This window comes from Cygnus olor, chromosome 4 (genome assembly GCF_009769625.2).
Source record: "Cygnus olor isolate bCygOlo1 chromosome 4, bCygOlo1.pri.v2, whole genome shotgun sequence".
Taxonomy (NCBI): Eukaryota; Metazoa; Chordata; class Aves; order Anseriformes; family Anatidae; genus Cygnus; species Cygnus olor.
Window position 1 is genome coordinate 45,847,797 of NC_049172.1, and position 24,876 is coordinate 45,872,672.

General features: G+C 39.9%; 1 protein-coding gene across 1 annotated transcript in view; it reads left to right on the forward strand.

Annotated features, from left to right (window-relative positions):
- The first annotated feature begins 683 nt into the window (after nt 1-683).
- The window catches only part of PTPN13 (protein tyrosine phosphatase non-receptor type 13), a 92,513-nt gene continuing 68,320 nt past the window's right edge, over nt 684-24,876 (forward strand). The window contains exons 1-5 of the mRNA XM_040555434.1: nt 684-803; nt 9,116-9,285; nt 13,799-13,864; nt 16,281-16,466; nt 19,223-19,316. Of these exons, the coding sequence (XP_040411368.1) occupies nt 689-803; nt 9,116-9,285; nt 13,799-13,864; nt 16,281-16,466; nt 19,223-19,316 (631 nt within the window). The 5' untranslated portion in view covers nt 684-688. The remainder of the gene's footprint in view (nt 804-9,115; nt 9,286-13,798; nt 13,865-16,280; nt 16,467-19,222; nt 19,317-24,876) is intronic.

The following is a 24,876-nucleotide window of genomic DNA, read 5'->3' on the forward strand; positions in this document are numbered from 1 at the left end:
TCTCTGCAAGTCTAGGTCTCGTAGCTCGAGTAATGCAGTTTGATTCTAGAGCTACCTAATGAAATCTGAGACAGCACCGTGAAATCCAGAATTCCCTGGTATGCATAATAGAGCAGCACTCTGTGCCAGTTGTATGTGAAGCAGTTGTATGGTTTTCCTTCACTTTGTTACGCGTACACAGAAGCTGAACATAAGATACCTGTCAGACCCACAGCTTGCTTGTATGTTTGCAGGCTGTGCTTCATATTGTTTGGTCATGAAATAATACAAACAGCCCTCTGAAAATCTGTCACAAAAGCTTCCTTTTCTAACAGCAGCTGATCTTACTTAGGCCTTTCAGAATCATTTTAATAGGACTATTAATGCAAATCAGCTGTAGCTATTAATTGTCTTTTTTTTTTTTTAAAACAGAGCAAACTCTTGTTAATAATATAAGGACTAATGACAGCTTATTGAATGTACTGGTTTAGTGGCCTATCATATTAATATGGATCGTTGTTGTCTTAACCTTTTTCTCATCTGCCTAAGAGCAGGTGGGCCTTACTGTGTGTATCTGCTGAGTTCTGTTAATATCAGAGACTTTTTGTGACTGAGTTGAAAATTGTTTATTACTACATGAGTGCTGCATACAAGGAGAAAATAGCTGTTAAGCACTCTTAAATGGGTTGTGTCTTATTTCCCAGGTAACATGCATGTGTCACTGGCTGAGGCACTGGAGGTTCGGGGCGGGCCACTGCAAGAAGAAGAAATATGGGCTATTTTGAATCAAAGTGCAGAAAGCCTTCAAGAGCTATTCAGAAAAGGTAAGCATTTTAAAGGAGGGATATATGGAATGGAAACATCTTGGTTATGTTTACCTGTAATATACTCTCTTGTTCTTCGTTGACTCTAAACCCACATAATAAATTGCTCCTAGGTGCACCTCAACCCTGAGGCTGTTTTCAGCCATTCCTTCATGTTCTGTCAGGACACAGAACACGTGGTTTCATGTGGTGACAACTTCACTTTGGTAGGAAACTACCACACAGTCTCTGCATTGTTCTAGACACTTAGAAATGAGATGGAAACAAAAAAAAAAAAAAAAAAAGTACCTCTGAGGCCATTGGAGCAATCTGTTGTAGTATACTATACAGCATAATATAGTGCTGTCAAGACCAGTTTGCTCTGAAGTGATTTAGTCCTGAGTGAGGTGAAGCTGAACCACTGAAAACTTGAGCAGATGGTCAGGAATCGCTCCCCAGCGTGGGTTTAGCGATCCAGGTATAGATACTGAGAGGAATGTGAGTGCATGTTTTGCTTTCCAGGAGTTAAAGTAAATCTCTCTTCTTCCTACCTCCCCCAAAGTAGTAGGTTTTAAGTTGAGCATGTGCAGTGTTGCTAATGATCATCTGTTCTAGCATTTGATCTAAGTATGGCGCCCTTTTCTCCCTTAGGTTTTCCTTCGCTTTTTTATAATCTGCAAGTCCTTAAGCTCATTGTTCACCCACCCACCATTTTTTTTCTCCCCATTTTTATGAAGTTTTGGACTTAGGTGACCTGACCTCAGATAGAACATGCGTTTCGATGATGCATCTAGCACTTGAGAAAACGTGTGGGGCTGTCATCTCGTTCTATCTAGGCATCCATATGTATGAGTATTTAACGTGATTCAGGAAAAATCGCAAGTTCTCACTTTGAAAATGGCTATTGTTTTTGCCACATTCCTATGCAAGAGATGTATCTTGATTATTGAGGGAAAATTCTGTTGTATTTTTGCATAGGATTGGCTTGAATGTATAATCTTGCTGAAACTGTAAATTTATTTTTTTAAGATATGCTTTAGAAAATATCTAGTCAGACACTAGATCTATCTCATACATGGATATATGTATGATCTCTGAATAGTTCACAGAACTCAAAAGAAGGCACATATGGGCAGAAACTTTCATACAGCACTTGATATCTGAACAAGATCTACTTAAGATCATAATTATGAAATTAAAGGGAAAACTGGTGTCTTCTCTCCTTTCTTTTTCTCTGTTGCATCTCTATGGAAACCATTTTTAAGACAGTGAGTTGGTGAGTCCATGGGAGACTTGGACTAAAGATCATCTTGAAAGATTACAGGTTCATACCTGAGAATCAACACCGTGAGCTCCATCTTGAAGTCCACCTGAAAGAAGCCAGTATCCTAAATACATAGCAGAGAAACTACTTAAGAAGTGTAGACTTAATAGAAGTCTCCACTGAAAACAGGAGCTCATCTGTTCTTAGCTTGAGTAGTGTAGAAGAGTTATAATTACTGTGAAGGCTTCAAGGAAGTGTTGAGAATGAGAACACAGGCAGCCCTCCTTTGGAGGGACAAGTACTGAAAGATGAGAGCACAAAATGGAAATCTGCCCCAGGACTTGTGGTATATGCTTTTAAGGTAGGGGAGTGTTTGCCAGTCAAGACTGGCTAAGATGGCAGAAGTTTCTGGTCTTGCTTCCTATCAGTGAATACCAAAACACAGCTTCAGATAAAATCAATGCCAGAAGATTCTGTCTCTTTTGGGATATGAAGGTGTTTTACTGAGTTGTTCTGCTAGTTCAGCAAACTATTTTCAGTCGCATGCTATTAATTAACCTGGGGTATAGCCCTGTGGTAAAATGCTCTTTAAAAGACACCTAAATGAAAGAGCTTTACAATGTAACAATGGTTGACAAAAACAACTTAATTCCTCCCAGCAAGATTAAGATAACCAGTCTTTAATGAAGATTTGGCTTTGCTAAGGAAAAAAAAAATAGACATCTTGTTTGGTCATCTTCAGTATCAGTTTCTGTGCTGGCTTGTAGAGCTGTGTTGCAGAGCAACACATGCATTTGAGAATGCAAAGGTTCCTGTGGGCTTTCTTGTCTGACTCAATTTCATTTGCTCTTTGTGGAGGACTTGCAGCATATGGAGGATTCTAGGGAAATCCTGCTTTCCACAGTTAAATTTTAGACATACAGAGAGCACAAAAGAGCTGTTCAGTGGCAGAAGTCAAACTGGCAGTTTTTCAGAACTGACCAGCCACTCCTGGGCAGAGGGCAACACAGGCAAGCTCAGAGTTTTGGTAAGTTCACCACAGGCTTGATTCTAGTCAGTCTCAGGGATGGTCTTTTCTTGCTCTTGTATCGCTCTGGATACCCTGATAATGTTGTTTTGTAACTAGATCTAAGCTTTGATAAATGTTTTCTATATTAAGTTTCTTTATTTTAAAGCAGCATCAACAACAAAAAACAATTCATCAGCATGGTCCAACTGTTTTGAAATCAGGAGGACAAAACGGCCATGGAAATTGCCATCACTTAACTTGCCTTCTATTGGAAACCTCCTACACCAGTCCAGCAACCACACACTTAAAGGAATTGCCAACCCAAGCAACCATTTATGTATTTATTTATTAAATCCTGGTAGAATTTTGAAGTTGGGAATTCTTGCTCTTGTTCCACCAACTGAGAAAGTGTTCTTCAATTCATTTGTTATTTAAACTAGTTTCAGGAAATTAGGGAAAATTGCTTAGGCAAGCCTCTGTGACAGATTTAGTGACTTGTTGATTTATACTTGTCTCTTGGTGCGTCTGTCTATTTATCCATCAAAGCACTGAATAAATAAGTACATAATGAAATTCCATGTTTTACATTCTTAATCACAGGTCACACCACGTCAAATTCAGTGACTGATCCATAGATGTGCATGTTTTTATGCTTATTTGTACTTAGAGTTCTAAAAATTGTTGAACCCATTAAAACACTTAAAAATTTGATTGCAGTCATTATAAGCAGTGAAAAATTAGATGGAAATGCCCAGTTGCTAATCACTGATTTAGAAGATCAACTCTGGTAGCTGTCTTGTCAGCATGTTATAAGCTGTTAAATGGAGGAGAAAGACAATCCAGTACTCCTAGTTGCAGTTCTGACATCAATTGTAGTGAAGTTGAAATTAATCTGGAGGTTTGAAAACGCCGATACCAGACCTGCCCTTCTCTTACATCTGTTTAATTATCTGCAATAACTATTTTGTTGTTCAGAGGGTGTATCAGCTGTTTCAGACATGCTGTATCTTGCATTCAGTGCTGCATGAAGTCAAAGGAACAAGGCTTTGAAGTGAAGCATCTCGGAGGCGAGCGTGTAGGTGCTGTGCTCTCTGGCGTTCAGAATAGTAAGCCAGGCATTCTTTTAATTTAAGAGGGTGAACTGGAGAGGGTTTATCAAAACTTCAAAGTGGGAAGACTTGGTGGCTTAGGCCACTCCTGTGCTACAGTGTTTCCTGGGTTCTAAAAGTAGTCACACCTTGTGTTTCTAGAGAAATGTGTGTTCGGAGGGGGAGAGGAGGAAGAGGAGGGGAGGAAACCTTTCTGATAATAGAAAGTCAGGCTGAGTGAAGACAGAACTACTGTACAGACTGGCTTTCTGCACAGAAATATAAACGGAGAATGATTTATGTTAAAAAAAAAAAAAAAGCGATACCATCTGAAAGTGCATGTGAGGAAAGACAGTTGTGTTTTTTGGGGACCTGTAAATCTTGTCGAGTCATGCCATTGCATCTGCTTATCTTGGGTAAGTTTAATGAAAGGGAAAAAGGCAAAGTGAAACGTGTTGATGGAAGCTGGTGGTGGGTTCCAGTAATCAGAGCTAGTTGGTTTTAGGGGGAAAAGGGCAGGGAATGGATTCTTTTAGTTGACGGGAGGGAAGAGGCAATAAGAGGAAACAAATCCTCATTTTCCAGCAACCCCCTCGGAGGCAGGTGTTAGTACATTCTTTTTCCCCCTCACCAATAACTGTTGCAAAATGGTTTTTTTCCACATTGTGCTAACATTTGATCCTTTAGTGAAGGAGGAAGAATGAGGCCAGACTTTTAGATTTGGCTGAGTTTCTGTTCTTCCCTAAGCAAGTCTTGCTTTTTACTTGCACTCTTTCTGGAACTCTGCAGGGTGTGCTTGAGGTGGTGGTAAGGCACGGTGTGCTGTTACCCTGAGCAGGGAGAGTCCTGGGAGTGACAGGGGTTTCCCAGAAACTAGTCATTCACGTTATTTCTTGCTCCAGTCCTCTGAGGAAAGAGTAACTTTCATTACACCTCCCATTCTTCCCTGTGTTGCTGGTTTCCAGTGGCTGAATGTCGTGCCAAGGCTTTCTGCTCAGTCCCGTCCTCCTGCATCTTGGTGATGGCTAGGGAGCAATGCAAAGAGGCAAACGTTGAGAATCCTGTGCGTGTACGTTTTGGGTTGTGGTTTTTTTTTTTTTATTTGGGGTGTTGACTCTTTTAAGACATTTTTTGGTGTCCTGAAAGGGTTGAAATGTTTGTCATTTCCTACCATTTTTTGCTAATTGCTATGGCCTAAGGGAGAAAAAGTAGGAGAAATCGCAACTTTAAGAGCTTGAAGTCTACCTGTTGTTTAGGAATTCAGAGTTACCAGCCATCACTATTGTAAAATGGATCAGTTTTAAACTGCTGCCTGAACTCGCTCTCTCTTAGAATGTTTGTTTTTTTGTTTTTTTTCTTTGGCAACTTGCATCCTGTTAAACCATTTAAAGGTTTAGAAGTCTTTCTTTTATTTTCCAGATGCTATGTAGCTGAATAATCTTCCAGTTTTTACTGCCTTTTAAAGCCAATTTACTCTTTTCCCTTCAAGTAGACCACACTATTTATCTGTGTCTTGGCACTGCTGGATAAACTGTGCTCTCACAAGTGTTTTGTTACCAAGCTGCATAGTTCGTGCATGAACTCAGAAGGCTGGCAGCACCAGTGTGGCTGAAAACCTCCTGGATGTAAAACTGACTGGGAGCCATACCCTGACTTGCAGAGCTTTCAGAAGACAGGCTCAACTCTCTTCTTATATCATTTTCCCCAGTGTTTTGTGCAATAGATTTCCCTCACTGCTCTTAGAAATGTTTCTGAAAGCATAAAAGAGGAGAAGACATGAATGTTATCTCTGGAAAGGAGTTCCCGTTGTTTTGTTATGGTCCCTGGCTCTGTGATGCATTCTGTCTTTGTTACTTTTTTCTGTGGCACAAACAGTGAAGTGGAAGAGTAGAGTAACTTTAAAATATTATTTTCAGGATAAATTTGCATTTGCAGGAGTTTTGAGGCAATTAATTTGATTTGTGACAGATGCTGCCTTAAGGAAGTAAATAGAGAATGATTTATTCTCATCACTTTTAAACGTAGATAGCAAGCTGTGATGTAGGCAGTATACTCCAGTATATGAGTTAAAAGCTACTAAAAGAAGAAGCTTTAAAAAAAAGTGCCAACAAAAGAAGCTTTGCAAAAGCAGACCCTTTTCTAATCTTAGAATTAACTGTGTTCATTGCATGTTGCCTCAGGTCATGAAGACTGTAGAGTGTAGATGGAAGTATTTTATGTGGGTCAATAAATTCAGCCTGCCCATCTGTAGGGCACAAGGGCATGCTCCACAGTAGGTTTAAACTGGTATTTGCAAGACTACGTGCTAAGAAGCGTGTTGATTTTAGTATTGTTAAAACTAAATCACACTAAGAGAAGGTGCCTGAAGAGGTAATCTTGTGTACCTCATTCTGTGTGTCTGCTACGTGCTGCAGTAAAATCATCATCTTGAACACAATTGATGATTTTTCCTACTGTATCAAACAGGTATCTTTTCATGGGTGATACAAATGTTGATAGGCTTAAATCTTTTTGAAGCCAGGGGTCATTGGGGTCCCCGTGGGGAAGAAGGAAAGTATGTACTGCAGTCAAAGAACTGGTGATTAATGTCTGCATCAAGTTTTTCTCCTGGCCAAATATATTTCATGTTGCTGAAGTAGCTCAGCAAATGGAATTCTTCAGTGATTTGGTTGTGCGTTTTTTTTTTTCTTTTCACAGCTTGATGAATTCAATATTTGGAAAAATAGTGACACTGGACAAGCTCTAGAAACAGAAATAAACTTGTACAACACCTGCTAGTTCACCCATATGTTTTATTTACTTTGCCTTATACTGATGTTGGTAGGTTCAAGTACCATACATTGCTTTGTCTCTTGAGTTTTTTATTTTAATATGATAGGAAAACCCTCTTGCTCCTGTATATCCTCTCTGAATAAGAAGAGAAAGATCATTATGCAGGGTTTTATATTTGTATTTTGTATATTTTTTAGGGTAGGTTTTTTTGTTGTTGTTGCTTGCGGTGAAGTGTGCTGGTTTCCATGGGCAGCTCAGCAGTTCTGTACAAGAGCTGAATTGATTTAGCCTATGTGATCAGAGCTGCCTTCTGCAGCAATTACTTGCTTTGGATCCAGAAGATGAAGGCAGAGCAACGAAGTATGTCCCCTTGAGGCAAGAAGACTGAGAGCTTCTCTTCTATGTCATAAAAAGTGAGGAGAAACCATTTCTGCAATGTGAATTCTAAGCTTTTCATACGAGCTTTTAGCATAACACACTGATGAATTAGAAAAAGTGTAACAAACTTTATGTAACCAAATTGCTATAAAGAAAAAAAACATGAGTCGCAGAGTAACAAAACAGCATATATCCTATGCTTTTTTTGGCTTGGGTTTATAAATAGAGTATTTTCAAGTTACTATTGAATGGGGACTTCTCTGTTCACATGGAAGCTCTAAAAACTTTCAGAAAAAGTCTGTGTAAGTACAAACATTTTGAAGTGAAAAGCACAAGTTTTTACAGGTCCACTTACTAATCGCTCTCAGGTGTTTAAACTTGAAATAATTAATTCAAGTAGAGTCTGCAGAATCTTCTAGAATGTTTGTTGCCCTCAGTGGTCCCTTTTTCTTTGTAAGGGAAAGTTCTGTTTAGGGTTTTAAAGAGCGTTTGTAACACTGAGTGTGCTAGTCTTAGGTTGAAAAAAGTATTGGTGGCTTCTCTGTTGAATGATTTTTTCTGCATGCACTGGTGTAGGAGGGGAAGCTTTGAGCTGCAGGAATTCAAAATTGGACGTTTTTCTGGATAATTGTACTAGCCAATTAATAATACAGTTCTGCTTCCCACGTCAGAGAATGTGGGACACCTAGAAGCAATTCCTTGGCCCTTCTTGGAGGAAGGGGAACAGAAGGAATGGAAGGGCTTGTTTGCTAGATCCTTTTACATCTGATACCTGCATGCAGTAATTTAAAACGTTTCCTAGGAGATTAGAAATATTCTAGATTACAAGATAGTTGAACAGCCTGGGCACCAGCACTGTAGGAGCATCCTGAGCTGATAGGAGAGTGGAAAATGTTGTTAGTGGTGGTGCTGAAGTAGGAAACGATTGTTCTGCTGTTGTTGCTTATTATGTAGAGGAGGAGGACCGACCTGTCCATCAAATGTGGGTTTCCTCAACTCTTTGAAACAGAGTTAATTTTTATTTTTACAGCGTTAAAAGCTTGTGCCTCCTTCAGTGAAAGTGAGCTATATTACTGTTAGAAACGTAGAAAAAATATTTTAACTCAAGAAAATGGAAGAGGAAAGTTTTCTTTGCTCTAATTTCAGTGTTTGTTCTGCTGTTCTAAACTAAGATTTGAAAGGAGGATCTTACAAAGGGATTGGGTTTATTCTTTGCCCGCTTCCGCTGCTGTCTCAATTTTTTTTCTTATTTTTCAGTTCTGAAAATACTTTTTTCTTTGGGCTGGATCCAACTGTAATGTCCCAAGACTTCTCTGCTTGTCCCAGTCCTATCAGCTAGTCTTAATACGGAGTATTCCTTTTCTCTGCTAACCTTGTCTTCCCTCTTCAGATCATTGCTGCTACAACAGTGCTATTAAGATAGCAGTTAACTCTGTTCTTAATGCAGGACCTCACCTTAATGACATGCATCCTATAGCATTTCATAGAATCAGAATCATAGAATTTGATCGTTTTAGTTGTCAGCTGTGTTTCAGACATGAAATAACCTGAGGGCAGGAGATCCGTGAGATTTTAGCAAGCTCTTCATGACCTTGGTGATATGAATAATGGCACAGAACTAAAGAAAGAAAAAAAAAAAAGAGATATTACTCTTTAGTGTGATGAAAATTGGGGTTACTGTTGTGGTTATGAAGCGTCACAGGTCGAAAAGGAAGCATTTTGATATTCAGTTTGTCTTTGAGCTAATAAAATTACATCAAGGAATGCCACAGAACAATTGTATGGTAATTTGGGGCTTTTTCTTTTCTTCTTTCAAATACAGCTGATCCTACTGCTCTGGGATTCATCATTTCTCCATGGTCTCTCCTGTTGCTTCCATCTGGCAGTGTATCGTTTACTGATGACAATGTGTCCCAACAAGATCTGCGAGCATTCACGGCTCCAGAGGTTCTGCAGAATCAGTCTCTGTCATCTCTCTCAGACGTGGAAAAGGTACGATACCTCTCCCATGGCAGAGAGCAGCTGCCTTTTCCTGTTGATGACTTCGCAGAATGGCTTTAAGCTGACCTTTTTGTCTCTGCAGTATTCTTGATTTCTGTGCTTGATTGTTGATTTATTTTGTGAATGCAAGAATCAGATTCAACAAAGCAGGATACAACTGCCAAGCTCTGCAGTCATAGTATTGGAATTGTTTATCTTGTTTCAGGAGAGACAACTTTGTTGAAGATAGTAATGTTGTCTCTAATGTAATCTCTGAAGGTAACATGCAATACAGGCCTTGAAAAACATCAGAAAAAAACATTCTGAATGGCACATTTGTGACATTCTTCAGAATTGATTGTGTTCTTTGTTCCATGCCGGGATTCATTCAGTATGGTACTTTTTTCTATTTGAAAAAAATAGAGAGCAGTTAATATTTAAAGCCACATTGTGATGTTTCTTTATCTTCAGGAAAGAAATCATCAGAAGGACCTCTGGCTTGTAAACTTGAGCAGGCAGCATATCAATAAACAATGACCGAATACTGGCATTCAGCACATACACACTTCTGATTAATCCTCTCTGATTACGGATGTGCAAATTTATTTCGTGATAGCAATATAACTTTGCTTGCTGCAGGGTGATGACAAAATCAAGCCTCTCCACTGCAGCAGTTGTGTTGCTTTTTGTATTGGGAAACAATTGTGTGTGGAAATGTACAAGCTTTGGCTTTACATAAGCAAATTCTTCACACAGTCACCTATAAACTAAATAAAACCCTTTAGCTTGCAGTGTTCCGTCTTAGCATTAGGTTGAAGCTTCAAGCTTTGGGCTTAGGATAAATTAACCTGGTTTGTGAATTAACTCTGCTTAATTTCTGGAAGTGTATTGTCCACACTGGCAGGTGAAAAAGGAACTGTTGCCAATACCCTGAGATGGTAAAAACATTTGAAAAAGATGAGCTGCTCCCATTCTTGTTCCCAGTTTAAAGCCTGGCAGATAAATCACAGAGCTGTGCCCCCAGTGTGGTATTCATGTCTGGGTGCTTCCAAGATATCGATCCTCTAGGGCTATTTGCTTACTTGTATGGCAGGGAAAAACTACCTGGAACAAGGAAAGGAGGTTAATCTTCACTGTAAAGACACTGGTGAAGCACTTCAATAATGGTAAAACAATATCAAACATCTCACTTGGGGAATAACCTAGCAAAACTAACAAATTTTACTCCTAGCATAAAATTGCAACTCTAAATAACGATCTCTGTTTATTTCTTCCCATTGTATTGTATAAACACTTGAGTCTTATTATGGCTTTGTTATTTGGAGATATTAGAGCTGATAAATAACTGGTCTATGCATCCTTTTTTTCTGCTCATTTCCCTTCACATTAGCAACATACTGTGCGTTGGAGTGTACGCTGTTAATTTGTCGTGACTTCATGTTTCTTAGGTCTTGTTTTGCACATGCTGACTTAATTTGAAACCCGTTTAAACCTCTTTTTTGTTGTTCTGTTGCATCTCAGCATAGTTTGCTAGACTCATTTAGTGGAAATCTTTGGTGTTTTCCTCTTTTGGTACTTGTTCTGAAATCAGACCCTGTCTGCAAGTTGGGCTTTCTTGTTGTCTTCTTTCTTCTAGCCTCTGATCAGCCAACAACAGAGTCGCATTCAGCTCTTCAGCTATGACTTCACTTGCTAGCCGAATGGAACAGTGTATTCAGTGATAACTGTTGGACAAAATGATAGTCACTCAGTGAATACCCTTTTGGTTCTTTCAAGACACTCGGTCAAATTGAATACAAACCAAGCCTGATATAATTGCAAGCCAATTGGAAATGCAGTTAGCAAACCATTTGAAGTTATAATAAGAGACGAATCTGGGAATTGAATTTGGCATTGATTTATATATTGTGGAAATTATTACAAGATGAACTCAAATTTTTTGAGTAAATGCTTTAATTTTTAAGAGGTGCCTGTGACATTCTTCAGTCAAAGATTGCTTCTTCTGGAGAGACAGATGAGTGTTTTCAATATTTGTGCCCATTAGTACTGTACAGAACCACCTATTATTTATGGATCGTTTGAAATTACCAAATTCCTGTTTTTTATTTTTTTACAACACAATTTTTCAGGAGATCATCTTTGCCTAGTTTGTCATGCATGCATTGTCTTGGGTAAGGAACTTGATGTAATGCTGCACAAATGTCAGTTAGCCATAATCTTGTAAACAGGCTGGTGTGGGATTTCATGTCCCCCACACCCTGACTTTCTGTCCCAAGCTAAGGCTGTCAGACCGTAATAAGCAGTTAGAAATTTGTTAGGGGAAACGCCAAACGCCAGTCTAGCAGCAATATCATTATTGATCTGGTTCTGAAGAGAAACTGTATGAAATAGGAGAGAGTTACAGGATATAATGCGTGCAGGCATTACTTGACAATCCAAAAGGGAATGTAGGTATGTAGCAGATAGATTTTTGTCTTATGTGTAGCAGTGGCTTGCAAGCAACTACACAATGCTGTACTTAAGAAGCCTCCAAGTTCATTTAAAACTTGAAATACGATGGAGTACCACATCATAGACTATTAAACTTATTTTTTTTTGTGAAAGCTGGTTTCAGATAGGCTAGTAGGGTAGCATCTTTTGTAGTAGTGACAGTCTTTGTTTTGAGGTCTTATAGATTGTGCTATAGTGTTTTTGCTGAGGATGACACACTTCTCAGTTCTAGAACAGAATAAAGCCACGGTGACATTCTCCCTTCTGAGCAAGAAGTTCTCTGTGGTTCTGCTCCGGCTTCCTCACAAAAATGCCATGTCTCTGTTTTCCTCTACCTACATAACCTTCTTGCACGCTTATCTGAATGCATGAACTGGTCCCGCTCCCATCCTCAGTGTTTGTTCGCCAGCTGGACTGAAGCATGCCAGTGAGGAATCTGCAAATTGCTGCTGCTTGCTGGTGGAGCCCATTCTGTCCTGCTGTGACTCTCAGGCTGTGCTATAAAGGCCGGCCAAGTGATCTGAGTGGCAGAAGCTTAAGGTTGGAGTGCTTCTCGGAGTGTGTTCATTTCCAGTGTTGTCTGAATAAAGCCCATTGAATTTAAGAGAGCAATTTTTAATAATAGGTTACTTCTACGTGTGTTCAGTAATTACTTCCTTACCCTGTCCCAAAGCAGTGTATTGCTTTTCTGAATACATAAAACAGAAAATGTTTCCTTATTACATGAGAAGTGTAAACATACATTATACTTGTGTTCTTGGCTAAAAGTCTGCACAGCGCAGTAATGTTAGTTAGGCCATTATCATGTAGTAGTTATGAAAGACATTATAATGTCTTTCAAGCGGTCTGATCTAAACAGGAAGACATTTTGGCGTCACCCTCTGAGTCTTTGTGAACACATTTTGTACGTTAAGAGACTTCTCAGTGCAGAGATAAATTCTCATGTACAACCTTAAGCTAGTACTAGACATGTAATTTCTAACAATTCTACATACTGAGTTTGGGAAGAAGAAAATGAGCATCACACTGGTTCTGTTCACTCCACTACCTTTGTCCAGTCAATTTACTTGGAACTTTTTAAAACCTGTATATGAAGTTCCAGAGCCTGGACAGATCTTGTCAATATACCTAGGACTTAAGTAAGATGTTTTGCTTTTAGTTGGCAAAGAGGTTGCCTTAAATGGATCATCCCTAACTTATCACTGTCCCTGTAACTGTTGTTCATTGTCTGCACAATAATTTAATCAGCTGCTTGCTTGAAGTTACACAGATATTACTAATAACCTGGTAGAGAGTCATCACTAGTGTATGCTACTTGCATAGTCCAGAAAAAACGTTTTTTTGTTTTTGTCTTTTACCGCTGTTCCTTAGCTGTATTGTTATTTTCACAGTGACCTGTTTGGACTGTGTGTATTTGTAGTCTGAAATCTGCAATATTTGACGATTGTGTTCCATGTCTTGAAGGATTTAATATGTTCAAGATGTATATTAATATCATTGTTGTTGATATTAACTGTTAATTATGAATGTAATGATTAATGCCTTTGTGTCTTAAAATACAAATGATAGATTAAGGTGACTGCTTTATGCATTAATGCTTTTGTGTTCATTACATTTTTTCCTTTGATCCCAGTCCTAGTAATTTCTTGACAGTAGTAGCCAGCTGATGGAGTCCCGCTAAGGCCTGCCTTGCCTTCAGACTAAAGGTTTCAGGAGCTTTAGATACCACCATGCAGTCTGTTCCCCTGCGCGGCTGCTGACACAGATATGTGTGCTTCTGCCTTCCTTAGGAGATGAACATGTGAAGCTAAACAGCTAGGCCAGAGGCACTGATTAGATGCAGTACCTTTTGTTGCAGTAGGATTTACTTCTCTAGCTCTCAGGCAAAAGAAAATAAAATATCTGAAATACAGATGAGCTTAACTGCCAAGAAAGTATATAGGCAAAGCGACACTAGGTTAGTTGCTCTGCTTTGAAGGTGCTTTGCATTTCCTGTGCTGTTCTGAGTTGATAAATGTCTTGTGTTTTATTATAGGTGCATATTTATTCTCTTGGTATGACACTCTTCTGGGGAGCTGACCATGAAGTACCTCAAAGCCAAGTAAGTTTGAATTTGGTTTTGTTTAATATCACGGTCTCAGACTTGGTAGTGTGACCACTTCGACATGTGAATTAACATGACACGATGTCCTTGTGGGACGCAGAAGAGTGTGGCTTCCTTGCTCTACTTGGAGCTTTTCCCTGTGGTGTGTAAGACTATTGTTGTTAGCTTGCAGAAAGAAGGTGCTGATAGAACGTCTGTCAGTTTCCATGTAGGTATATCTGGGCTAGTCTATACTGTAGTGTCACAGGCGGAAAAACAACAGTTAATGCTGCTGAAAAATACTTGTTTTGTTTTAGGCTTATGTATAAAAAAATAAACATTTAAGTAACGTTGTTGATTTACTCATAATAAAGCAGCTTGTGATCTCTGCTGCTGTAATTTCAGTGCGTCTGGAATTGGCACGTGCCAATACTTGCCTTGCACAATGGCCAAGAAAAAGGGTATGAATTGCTTGGAAGAGGGAGTAGACTTGCTACTGACTTGTCAGCCACTGCAGACACAGTCGCAGACTGCTTAGAGCTGAATGTTATTGCTCAAGAGGTTATCTCCCACACCCAGCAGAACGCCTTCACTTAGTTGTGGAAAGAGTCTGGAATGCCTAATTCGTCATCTGCCTGGGTGCTCCCACCTGCTCCCAGCTCAACTGTTTGAAGGCACTATCTAAAAGGGTGAAAAGTAGGTGAAATGCACAGAGAGAGCATTTAATGAGAGACCTGGTGTTGAGGGATTTGACAGAGCATTGTGCAGCTCAGGGAGCTGAGCTATTTCTGTTTCATGTTTTGGTTCAGTCCTATTTATTGGCGTTATGTTTAAGGGTAAGGAAGGAAATTTTGAAAGGCTTTGGGAGCTGAAGTGCTCGGTTTCTAAAATTTTCTGTACCATAGTAGTTGGGTTCTAAGTCCTCCTGCTTTGGAAATAGCTGTCTGAATGCAGAAGTCACAAAATTTGATGCTGACAGTTACAGGAATACTTCTTGGTAGTCTACCATGTCTGTCCCCCAAACTCCACTGTTTTCTTAGACAGTTATCCCCCTTCTTTGCTCACCTGCCTTGTAAGGGATGAAGGGAGCAGTATAGAGCAGTAGCAGGAGAATGGCTTGAGATAGGTGTTCAGCGGAAGGTAGGTAGGAATGAATTTTCTTCCATGTTTTTGTTCCTTCCTTTAGTATTAGATTGTAGCAACAGTTTTATAGTAATGCAGCAGGAAGAAATGCTTTCTCAATGCTTTCTTTCAGTGTTTTTCCAAAGTATGGTGTGGTGAGATATGTCTGGAAAGAAAGGGGGAGCAGAAGTACAGAATTTTCCATCAAATGTTCTGGTGCTCTGCCCTGTGGAGGTAGTAGAGGCAAAAGGACAGGCTGTGTATGGCATAACTTTTAAGTGTTAGTGTGTATGTGTGGAATTTCACTGTATTTTATTTGTCTGCATTTGTTGGTTGATGGGCTGCTTCTCTGCTGGGAATTTGGTTGAACTGCAAGAATGATTTGTATGTTTTGGGAGAAGAAGTGCTGAAAAAATAGGTGGGAAAAGCCTACGTTAGTTATACCAGGGTGATCCAGAAGAGTTATTTATGGCACCATTTAAAAAATAAAAAAATCAGGAGCACTAACACAGGAAAGGTGGGAAGATTGTTATGTCTTAAAATGCTCTATGTCAAAAAGCACGCGACAGAGCTTGTGCTTTGTAGATAACCCCCCGCGATGGGACAGTTGCACAGGGGGAAGTTGAGTCCTCAAATGCTGGTGGCACCTGAGAACAGGTGTTATCTCTGACCATTGCGTACCCTGTGGAGTCGTATTCCACTGGCAGTGTGCTGGATTAACTGGTTGGGGAGAGGATAATCAAACCTAGATTGTTCTCCACCATATGTTTGTTTTTTTTAACCAGTGGCTTTGCTGCTTGAGACCTTACTTCTTTGTTGATAATGTTTGGTGGTGGCACTGGACTTTGGAAATGCTGACCCAGCTGGAGCAAAAAAATATCCAAGTGTGGAATTAGAGAAAAGTAGTGAGGCAGACAGAGTCTTACAGAATGATTGTAATGAGGACTGAATTTTATGTTTGTGACCGGCAGAGTGTTTAAAAACAGCAAAGACCTTTAAGCAAAACCCTTTCACTGGTAATTAAGCCCTTGAGAAAGGAAAGTGGCAGTGTCCTGATGGTACGGATCAGGCAGCTTGTATGGACCATACTGTTGTAGGAGCCAAATCTAGATCCTGGCTGATTGTCTAGTGACTGTAACTGCAACTTCTTACCACCTAGATGGTGACTTCCACATTGGCACTCATTTGATGTAGGCAATAAGCCTCATGAATAGTCATTTTATTATGTTGAATGTCTTTTGTTTGTATGTGTGTGCTGCAGGTGACAATTAAAATTGATTCTCACCACCCTCCCATTTTTGTTTGTCATTAGCCTATCAAACTTGGAGAGCATCTCAACAGCATACTCCTCGGCATGTGTGAAGATGTCATTTATGCCCGTGTATCTGTACGGACCGTTCTGGATGCCTGCAGTGCCCACATACGGAACAGCAACTGTGCCCCTTCTTTTTCATACGTGAAACAGTTAGTCAGACTGGTTCTGGGAAGCCTGTCTGGGGTAAGTCTTCATATGCGTCTGAGGGTTAAGGGAGATCAGCAGGAAGAGAGCTAAATTGCTAAATCAGAGTCATTGCGCAGTCGTTCTTCCTCTTGTTTGACCATGTTGCAGTTGTGATAAGGGGGATTGTTGAAAGGGAAAAACTCTGAAATTGTAGGAGGAGAGAATTGTTCTCCTCTTGGTAACAGTTTGTGCACTCGACAATTCTTCCTGGAATAAAGATTTAAGCTGCTGTTGCTGAGGAAGATAGTTTTCTGAAATGGTTATCCTCTTTGGAAGAGAAGTAGGAAAAAACATGAACTCTGGGGGCAAACATTAGACCTATTCCTACTTGAAATTCTGCAAAAATGATGGCTGTGGTGTTTCTTTTTTATAAGTGTTCTTGACTTTGGGAGAGTCACTGATTAACTGGAAGAAGGACTTCTTAGTCAGTGTGCCGGTTCTCTTGCACTTCTCCTCAGCTCCTGGATAGACAGGATTTTGTGGAGGACTTTATTGTCTAATGATGACAAATGCCTTGAACTCTTGTAAGAAGTGAAGCATGCTACATGAAATCATCCTGCAGAGTTACTATTCCTGACAGGCGTCCTCTCCCTTCACCTAAACCATCACAACGTAGCCACAGATTAGTCAAATGACTTCAGGCTCTGAATTCCAAGGAAGGCCATAAATTGTCAATATTATTAAGATTGTTCTTTGGTCAGTACTTCCTTTTCCTTGTGTTCTGTTCATAATTCTAACAAATGCCAAGGAGTATGTTTTTGCTAGAGTGATATGCAGCGGTGATCTTGAGTTTTATCCTGTTCTATACTGTTGAAACTCTATCTCGTAGAGGTTACACAAATGTAAAAAACTGGTGTCTGGAGACGTAGCACTGTAATTACAAGAAAAGTATTTGAGTTGATAGTACTCTCATTTAACAATTTGTTTTATTATTTAATAGTTACTTAGGCTCTTTATAAATTTGGTTTGGAAGTTCTTGCATGATGTTACAGGTCCCTGTGTTTGTCCAATGTTCAGCAGAAGCTGTCTGTGACAGGACTCCGGAAGCAGCACTGAGTCGGAGTTCCAGATTTGTCTAATGTGTGAGGTTATGTCTGTCAGTCCGGTTTGCTCCTCGCTGTTACGTCTGTCAGTCCAGTGCTCCTCGCTGCAATGTCCAAATTCTTGTGCAGCTGCCAAATGGATCTGGCTTGTGATTCAGTGAAATGAAGGCCTACAAGGCCTTAATCACTGAAGCTACTAAAGTGAAGATCTAAATCTTAAATCAGGCCATGAGCTATAGAAACAGCCAGTGTGGAGAATTAAGTCATTCATTTTCAGATTCTTAATGGCCCTTTTTGCTTAGCAAATTTTCTGCTCTTCTGCTCATCTTGTCCTTGTCACTAGGCTTGCAAAGGGTCTCCACAGTTAGTGTGACAAACTGACTGGCCTGGCCAGCCGAGGACAGCAGTGGTGGTCCTAAATGCACGTGCTGAATCTAGCTGCTGGGTTCCCGTGCTGCGCTAATGACCAAGGAGCAGGACTGCTGGACGTTATCCAGTGTTGAAGCTTTGCTAATATCCTAATTTTCCTCTGGCAGAAGTATGTTTTAATCTAAGTCGAGGCTTTGCAGCAAAACAAGAACAAAATAGTTGAGTAGAGCCATGTGTTGACAGAACAACAGCAACATAGCTGTGCTTCTGGGTTTTTCTGTGCCTTAGTCAGCCCTCCATGCTGGTTTTAACATTTTAACTCTGTATGTGTCCTTGAATTTCAGTTTAATAAGAAACGTACATAAAGCTGTTTTTTCAGAACCAGAGTAAACTTTAGTGTGCCTCTGATCCTGCCTGGGCTTTTCAAAGGTTGGAGGAGCCTGAGCTCTGCAATAGGTCCTTGGGTGATATGTGAAGCACAGTGAGAGATCCTCTTGCATCTTTTCACTTGATGTTAATATCCTTTGTAAAGGGCAATACAGCGTAGGACTGATCGAACCTGTTTCATGTTGAGTTGCACAGTAACTGTGATGGATAAAGCTCTTTGATGTCTCCATCCCACCTCCCAGCTAAGCCACTGTTTAGGTTGGGCTGATTGCCACCATATCAAAACACCTCAATGAGAAGTCTTTGTTACAGCAAATAAGGTTTTTTTTTTTTTTTTTTTTTAATGAATGATTGATTGTGTATGTAAAAATCACTTCTTTGGGGAAGTGGTGTTAAAAAAAAAAAAAGCTAAAAATTAGTAATAAGAACAGTGAATTTTGGAATACAAAAAGAATGTGCCTGTGGGGATAAATGTAGCTTCTCACAAGTGCATAAGCTATTACATACAAAATAAGTTGCTTGAGTTATCAACCAAAACCGCTCAGGTACGAGACAGTTCTCTCGACTCTGTAGAGGACACATCAGGCTAATCACAAGTTCCAGTCATGTTGCAACCATGGAACGCATAAGGTTTTCAAGTGGTGCTGTCTTTGGAGTTTGTTGCAGGGATGGATGTATTTAAGTTACACAGTTGTGAACTTAATTCATACTTACTAGAAAAAAGTCAACCAGTTGTGTGCTAAAAATCCTGCCCTGAGTATTCAGATGTCAGTACTACAGGGGATGGTCTCGCTGGTGAAACCATTTTTTCTTTTGAAACATTTGAGCCTGTACTCCGAACTTGAACTTTAATGTTCAATGCTACCTTGTGTTGTGCGTTATTTAATGGGCGCTAGTTTAATGTTACTATGAGTTCTTTCAGTACGTAACTAGGCGTCATTGCCTATTTTGCAGATGGATCAACTTGCTTGCAATGGAGATAAAAAATTGCAGCCAGACAGGAGCCAGGCTATTCGGGAGAGGCTGAGGGGGAAAGGACTTCCCACAGGTAAGTGCTTCCTTGCAGGGAGGGTCACGGCAATAACAGCCCTGTGGGAGACCACATTTGCGGGGTAGATTTTGCAGCCAAAGAAGCTGAGTATTGGAGCCCTTGCTCACGGTAACAGAGCCCTGTTGGTAGTTCCATGTCTAACAAAGCACAGACAATGTCAACAAGAGAAAAATTGTTTCTAGAAAATACACGTCTTTTTCTGGTTCTGTTCCTGATGCTAGGAACAAGGTGGCCAGAAGTTTTATTTCAGGGGAGGAGAAGTTTCAGGCAACTGGAGGAAAAGGAAGCGGCTTCTCTTAGTTCCTTCATTTCTGTGGGCCCTCCTTTACCTCACTGTAACGCTCCTTGCATACAGCCGCTTGCTTTCCTTCCCAGGCAGCTCAGGGCTCTTCTCTCTGCACACAAAGCTTCTTGGTACCCCCTCTTTTTCCCTTAGCAGAGGTGGTGTGTGTTTGTCACAGTTCTGCTGTGCTTTGGCAGTGTGAGGTGGACGTGGAAACAAGGTAAGGTTGTAAAGTTGCTTCAGGGAGGTTAGGAAAGAAGAAAAGGGGGAGGAAGGGAAACAGCCCTTTTTGGGGACACACTGCCGTTGTTGCCAGTGGGGAGTAAAAGGGATTAAGTGATGTGGGATGACAGCCAATTGCTGGCCAAGACTTTATTAGATGTTGCTGTTCAGGGTCTGTGGCAGCATGAGCTCTGTGCTAGGCTTTTCAGACAAGAGTAGGTGTTCTTCCAAATGACCGATCTCATCTTTTTTTCTGGAAGAGTTGTGGAGCGTTTGTGATGTTCCAGTTGGGCCAATCAATGTCATTGTGAGGCAGGCAGTGCGATGCGATAATTATCTGAGACCTTTACTGCTTTAAAATGCTCATCAGTAAATGGAGTACCTTGGTTAGCAGTATGTGATGTCTTCCACAGATACTCAGCTTTGTAAATGCTAGCAGCACAGACTTTTCAGCTACCTTATATTAGCGCTCTGCCTAGTTACCACTAGTAAACATGGAATGAAAGTGTGTTGCTGATGTGCTTGAGCTGCTCCCTCTGTCTTTTAGTTTGGTGTCCTCCAAAAACAGCAACAGTTCTCATCTCCTCCAGAGTCTTTCTGCAGCAATAGGAAGACCTCTAGGAATTCAGGGTTTGGGACTGGATCAATCCAGTTGACTGGATTTGTAAACAGTAGCATGCTTTCCTTCTTATGCTCTTGTCTTAAAAATAATTCTTTCCCTGGCTCCCATCAGTTCTGCAAAGGTTGTGCCAGAACCTTATTGTTTTGATTTGTTAAATTGTTAGTTTCTTCTTGAACCCTCTTCTTTCCCAATTTCTAGTTTCGTCATATTCATGGTTTCTTTACACACCTTTGTTCTTCTGCAAGTACATACCATATTCCTCACCGGGCACTTTTCTTTTGCTTTTCAAGTGGATTCCCATCATCTTCAGTTTAAATAATAATTTGCTATGTAGCACAGCAGAACTTGATTTGAGCACATTAGCATTTGGCTACTACCTCAAGCTTGGTCATTTCCATACTCTCATTTCCATCATCTATTCTGCTTTTGATCCCATGATTATCATAAATTGCCTGTTTTGAGAATGGTCAGAATGAATATTTGTTTCGTTTTGGAGGCATAGCAAGGTTGTTTTTAAACTGTTCTCACTGTACTAGCAACCCTAATTTTTTCTTTACTTTGTTCTCTTGCTGATACAGCTGAACAGTCTTTTGCTCTTCTGCTTTTATTTTTCTTAGAAAATGCTCATGTTGAAGTCTGTGTATGCTTTGAGGTTTTTTACCTTTCTGTTTATTTTTCTTACAACTTTCTGGTTAAGCTGTTTAGCAGATGATTTTTTTTAATCTCCAAGAAGTCATGTTTGTTCCCAAAGTCTTAACTGTATCTTAACAAAGGTTTTTTTTTTTTTTTTTTTTTTTTTTTTTTTTTTTTTTTTAGGTTTTACTAAATTTTGTAGATTGGTGCAATAGCTCCAGCCAGTATCTCCATGGCTTTTTGGCTCAGTGTCCAGTCAAATAACCTCTCTTTAATGCCTGAAACATTTTCTGAGGACTATGCCTTTTGCTTACAGAGTATAGACTAGATGATCTAATTGGTGTTTTCCTACTGTATCCTCTGACTTCATAAAATGTCATGGCCAGAATACTCTTTCCTCTTATCCTTGCTTTCTTTGAATCACTTAGTATGTATGATGGTGCTTCTGAGATGTTTGAGAGGCATTGCTTTTTATTTTAATTAACGCAACATTCAGTTAGTGTGCAGCGTCTGGGTCACTGAAGGGCTGTGGAGCTGGAAGTCTGGCTGCTGGGTGCTCACTTGCCTTCTGGCTCTGCCTGAGATTGCCACAGTGCCAGGCAGAACAGGTTCCCTGCAGTGTGTGAGCTTGTGAAATTACCAGCTCGGAGAGGACTGCCTGAACAAAGGGTTCTCTCAGACTGAGGTGTCCAGCTGAGTCAGCTGCTACAGACCAGGACATTGTGGGTTGTTTTTTTTGTTGTTGTTTTGTTTTAGGTTCGCCTATTCTGATTCCATTCCAACTTGTTTCAGTTTCCCTATATCACATTAATTACCTGTGGAACTCTGTTTACTTATCTCTTTTTCCCTAAAGGGCTTAAAACCATCTTAGTCACCCCCGCAGACTTCTCCATTTCAACGTCTGACTTCAGTCCCATTCCCTGGTCCTTTTTTTTTTTTTTTTTATTTTTTTACTAGCATCATCTTAATTCTCTGTGTTTCCATCTTCAATATATGCCTTCATCTCACTTTGCTGAGCCCTCAGGGAATATAGACCATCAGAAACATACCGAACAAGACATCCTCGTAACCAAATGGGCTCTAGCTATTTTCAGTTCCACGTGGCATACTTATTGAATCATATATTTGAAAGTTAGGGTGATCCCAGTGAAAAGGGTGTCTGATATTAATGAGTGATAGCTCTCATTTGATTCAGGGCTATCTAATTCTTTGTTCTATTTATTGATTTACAATGAATGCAGGAGTATCAAAATGTTGCTGCATCCAACTTCAGATTGATGATCAGTCATGCTGAGTTAATGAATATAGAGATGGTTCAGCTGAAGAGAGATGTGCTCCTAGTTTCGGTCTTTGAAAGACTTAAACATGAACTTTAAGATCAGTTTTGCATATCTCGGTCATCCAAAATTACAGTTGTTGGGGCTTTTTATTGGCTTAGGATAAATGTTTTGAAATATTTTTCTACTTCATGTGTTGAAATCAGGTATTTTGTTCTCCTGTATGCCAAGGTTGGATGTTTTCAGTTATTTATTTCTGTCTTTACATCTTAAGTACAATTATTAAATTATTAAATAGCTTCATGCTAATATTCTCCCCAATTAAATTTATTTTCTGTCTCTTTCATGACTCACTTTCTGTGGTTATTTTGGTGAATGAGCTTTATGTCAGGGCAGACTGCAGAAGTAATTAATTCTAAATTAATATTACAGAATGTTTGCTTTTAGTCAAGTCATACTCAGAGCACAATATTTAGGAACTGACTTAGCCAGCAGAAATAGAAACAGTAAAACCTAGTGTGAGTCATCTGAATATATGAGTTGTTAAGGTTTCCTGTTCAAAACACTGTCGACCTTAAGAGTTTTCAAGAATTATTTGTGGAAGTTGTTTGATAAGATTCTTTTGGGGTGACAAAAGAGCAAGTAATTTTCAAACTCTTCCGAACATAAAGCAAGAATTAATTCACCCCACTACTGTTTTTGCTAAAAAACATAGCGTTCATCCCTCAAAAGAATGTAGCCTATTTAAAACTTGGTTGAAATCTCCATAACTTAACCAGTCCTGGGAGTCTGCTTCCCAGCTCTGAAATAAATGAAATCTTGCACCAGAGAAGTATTGCTGTGTCTCCTTGTGTGTTTACTTATTAAGTTCCACCTTGTGTTCAGGATCTGTCTGCACCAAGAGCAGACCTTTGAAATCATACTTGTCTTTTCAAGAAATTTAGCTACCATGTTTCTTGGCTTTGCTTTCCTATCACAATGCTCTTCAGTGTGACCTTGACTCCTACATCATGGAGTCTGTCCCAAATGAACCTTGTGTGTTACAGTGCTGCAGTTTGAGCCGTCAAATTTCCAACCTTCATCTCTGCCAAAAGCATGCATGCCACCTTATTCTGCTTGTGATGACTTTAAAGTATCATCCACTTCACCTTATCTCTGCTTAATAGGAAAGTGGAAAGAGGGAACAAAATTCTAAGTGTTGATGAAGTGCCTGTTTAATTAGACCATACACTCTGTTAAGTGCAGCAAAAATGGTAGGTTTTGTAAACCAAATAAAAGATCCTAAGGCTCCACGAAATCCTTTTAATTTTAACAGGAATACTAATGTTCAGTTAGCTCTCTCCAGAGTATTTATTGTTTATATGGCTGCCCAGCAAAAACTCACAGGAAAGAGAAAATAAGCCATTTTGATTTCGATCCAGGGAAATTAATTGCGGATTATGTTTTAGTACCCAATCTTGATGCAAATGTAGCTTTTAGTCTATAAAGAAAGAGTTTATAGTGATCACCTACACATGTGAACTGAAACAGATTTCATTTTCTTGCTAAATCCAAGCACAAAGCTTTCACTTACAAAAAAAAAAAAACAAAACAAAACAAAACACCAAAAAACCACAGAACTTTATTCCATTGATTTGAGAATCTCTTATCTGGCAATCTTCACACACACACACCCTGCCCATCTTCCCGCTATTAGAAAAACAGAACTGAGTAGGTGGGAGAAAAATTTCAAGAGTTGAACAAAACAAAATAGAAGCCAGATGAAGATTTTTATTTTTTTTAATCGTTGTTTTGCACTCTAGAAATGGTGTCTGTTTTCTTCCAATACATTCGTGCATCCTGCAGTTCTGGTGGTCGGTGGTGGTAGAGATCTTGTGATCTTCGGTATAATTGCTGCTGCTTTACTGAGCTTCCAGCCTGGCAGTGCTGCTGGTGGTGCTGAGGGCAAACTCGGAACTCTGGGACAAAATGAGAGGGAACGCAAAGACCCAGGAGTAAAGCAAACAGGAAATGTAAAATGCTGTCTCTGTGCAGAAAACGAGCTGTATGCCTGAGTTTCTTCTGCACTGTGCCCAAATCCGGGAAGGGAAAAGCAGGGTGGACCTTTGCCTAATAGACTCAGAAATGTACTGAAAGGAAATCAAACCATAAGCCTTAGTAGAGAAAACTGCAGTCGTGCAGTTCTCTGTCCTGCAGAGATGCTGAGGAACAGGAGAGGTGAAATGCTGCACTTAGGAGGTGCAGCTTGGCAAGTGTCTCTACCACTGTTCTGAACAAGACTGGAGTTTCTGGAGCTGTTTAGGTTGTTTGATAGTGGAGCCATGCCTGTCCAAAGCTGAGCACAGATTGTTCTAAAGGATTTACAGCTTTGCTGTTACGCACGGCACTTTGAACAGTCCTTCAGTCCAGCTCATTTCGTCCTTGACAAAGAACACATTATTTTAGGAGCGCTTCAATCTCAAACTTGGAATTTCTCAACAATTAAAAAAAAGTAAGAGAAAGGAGGAGGTACTGTTTCTA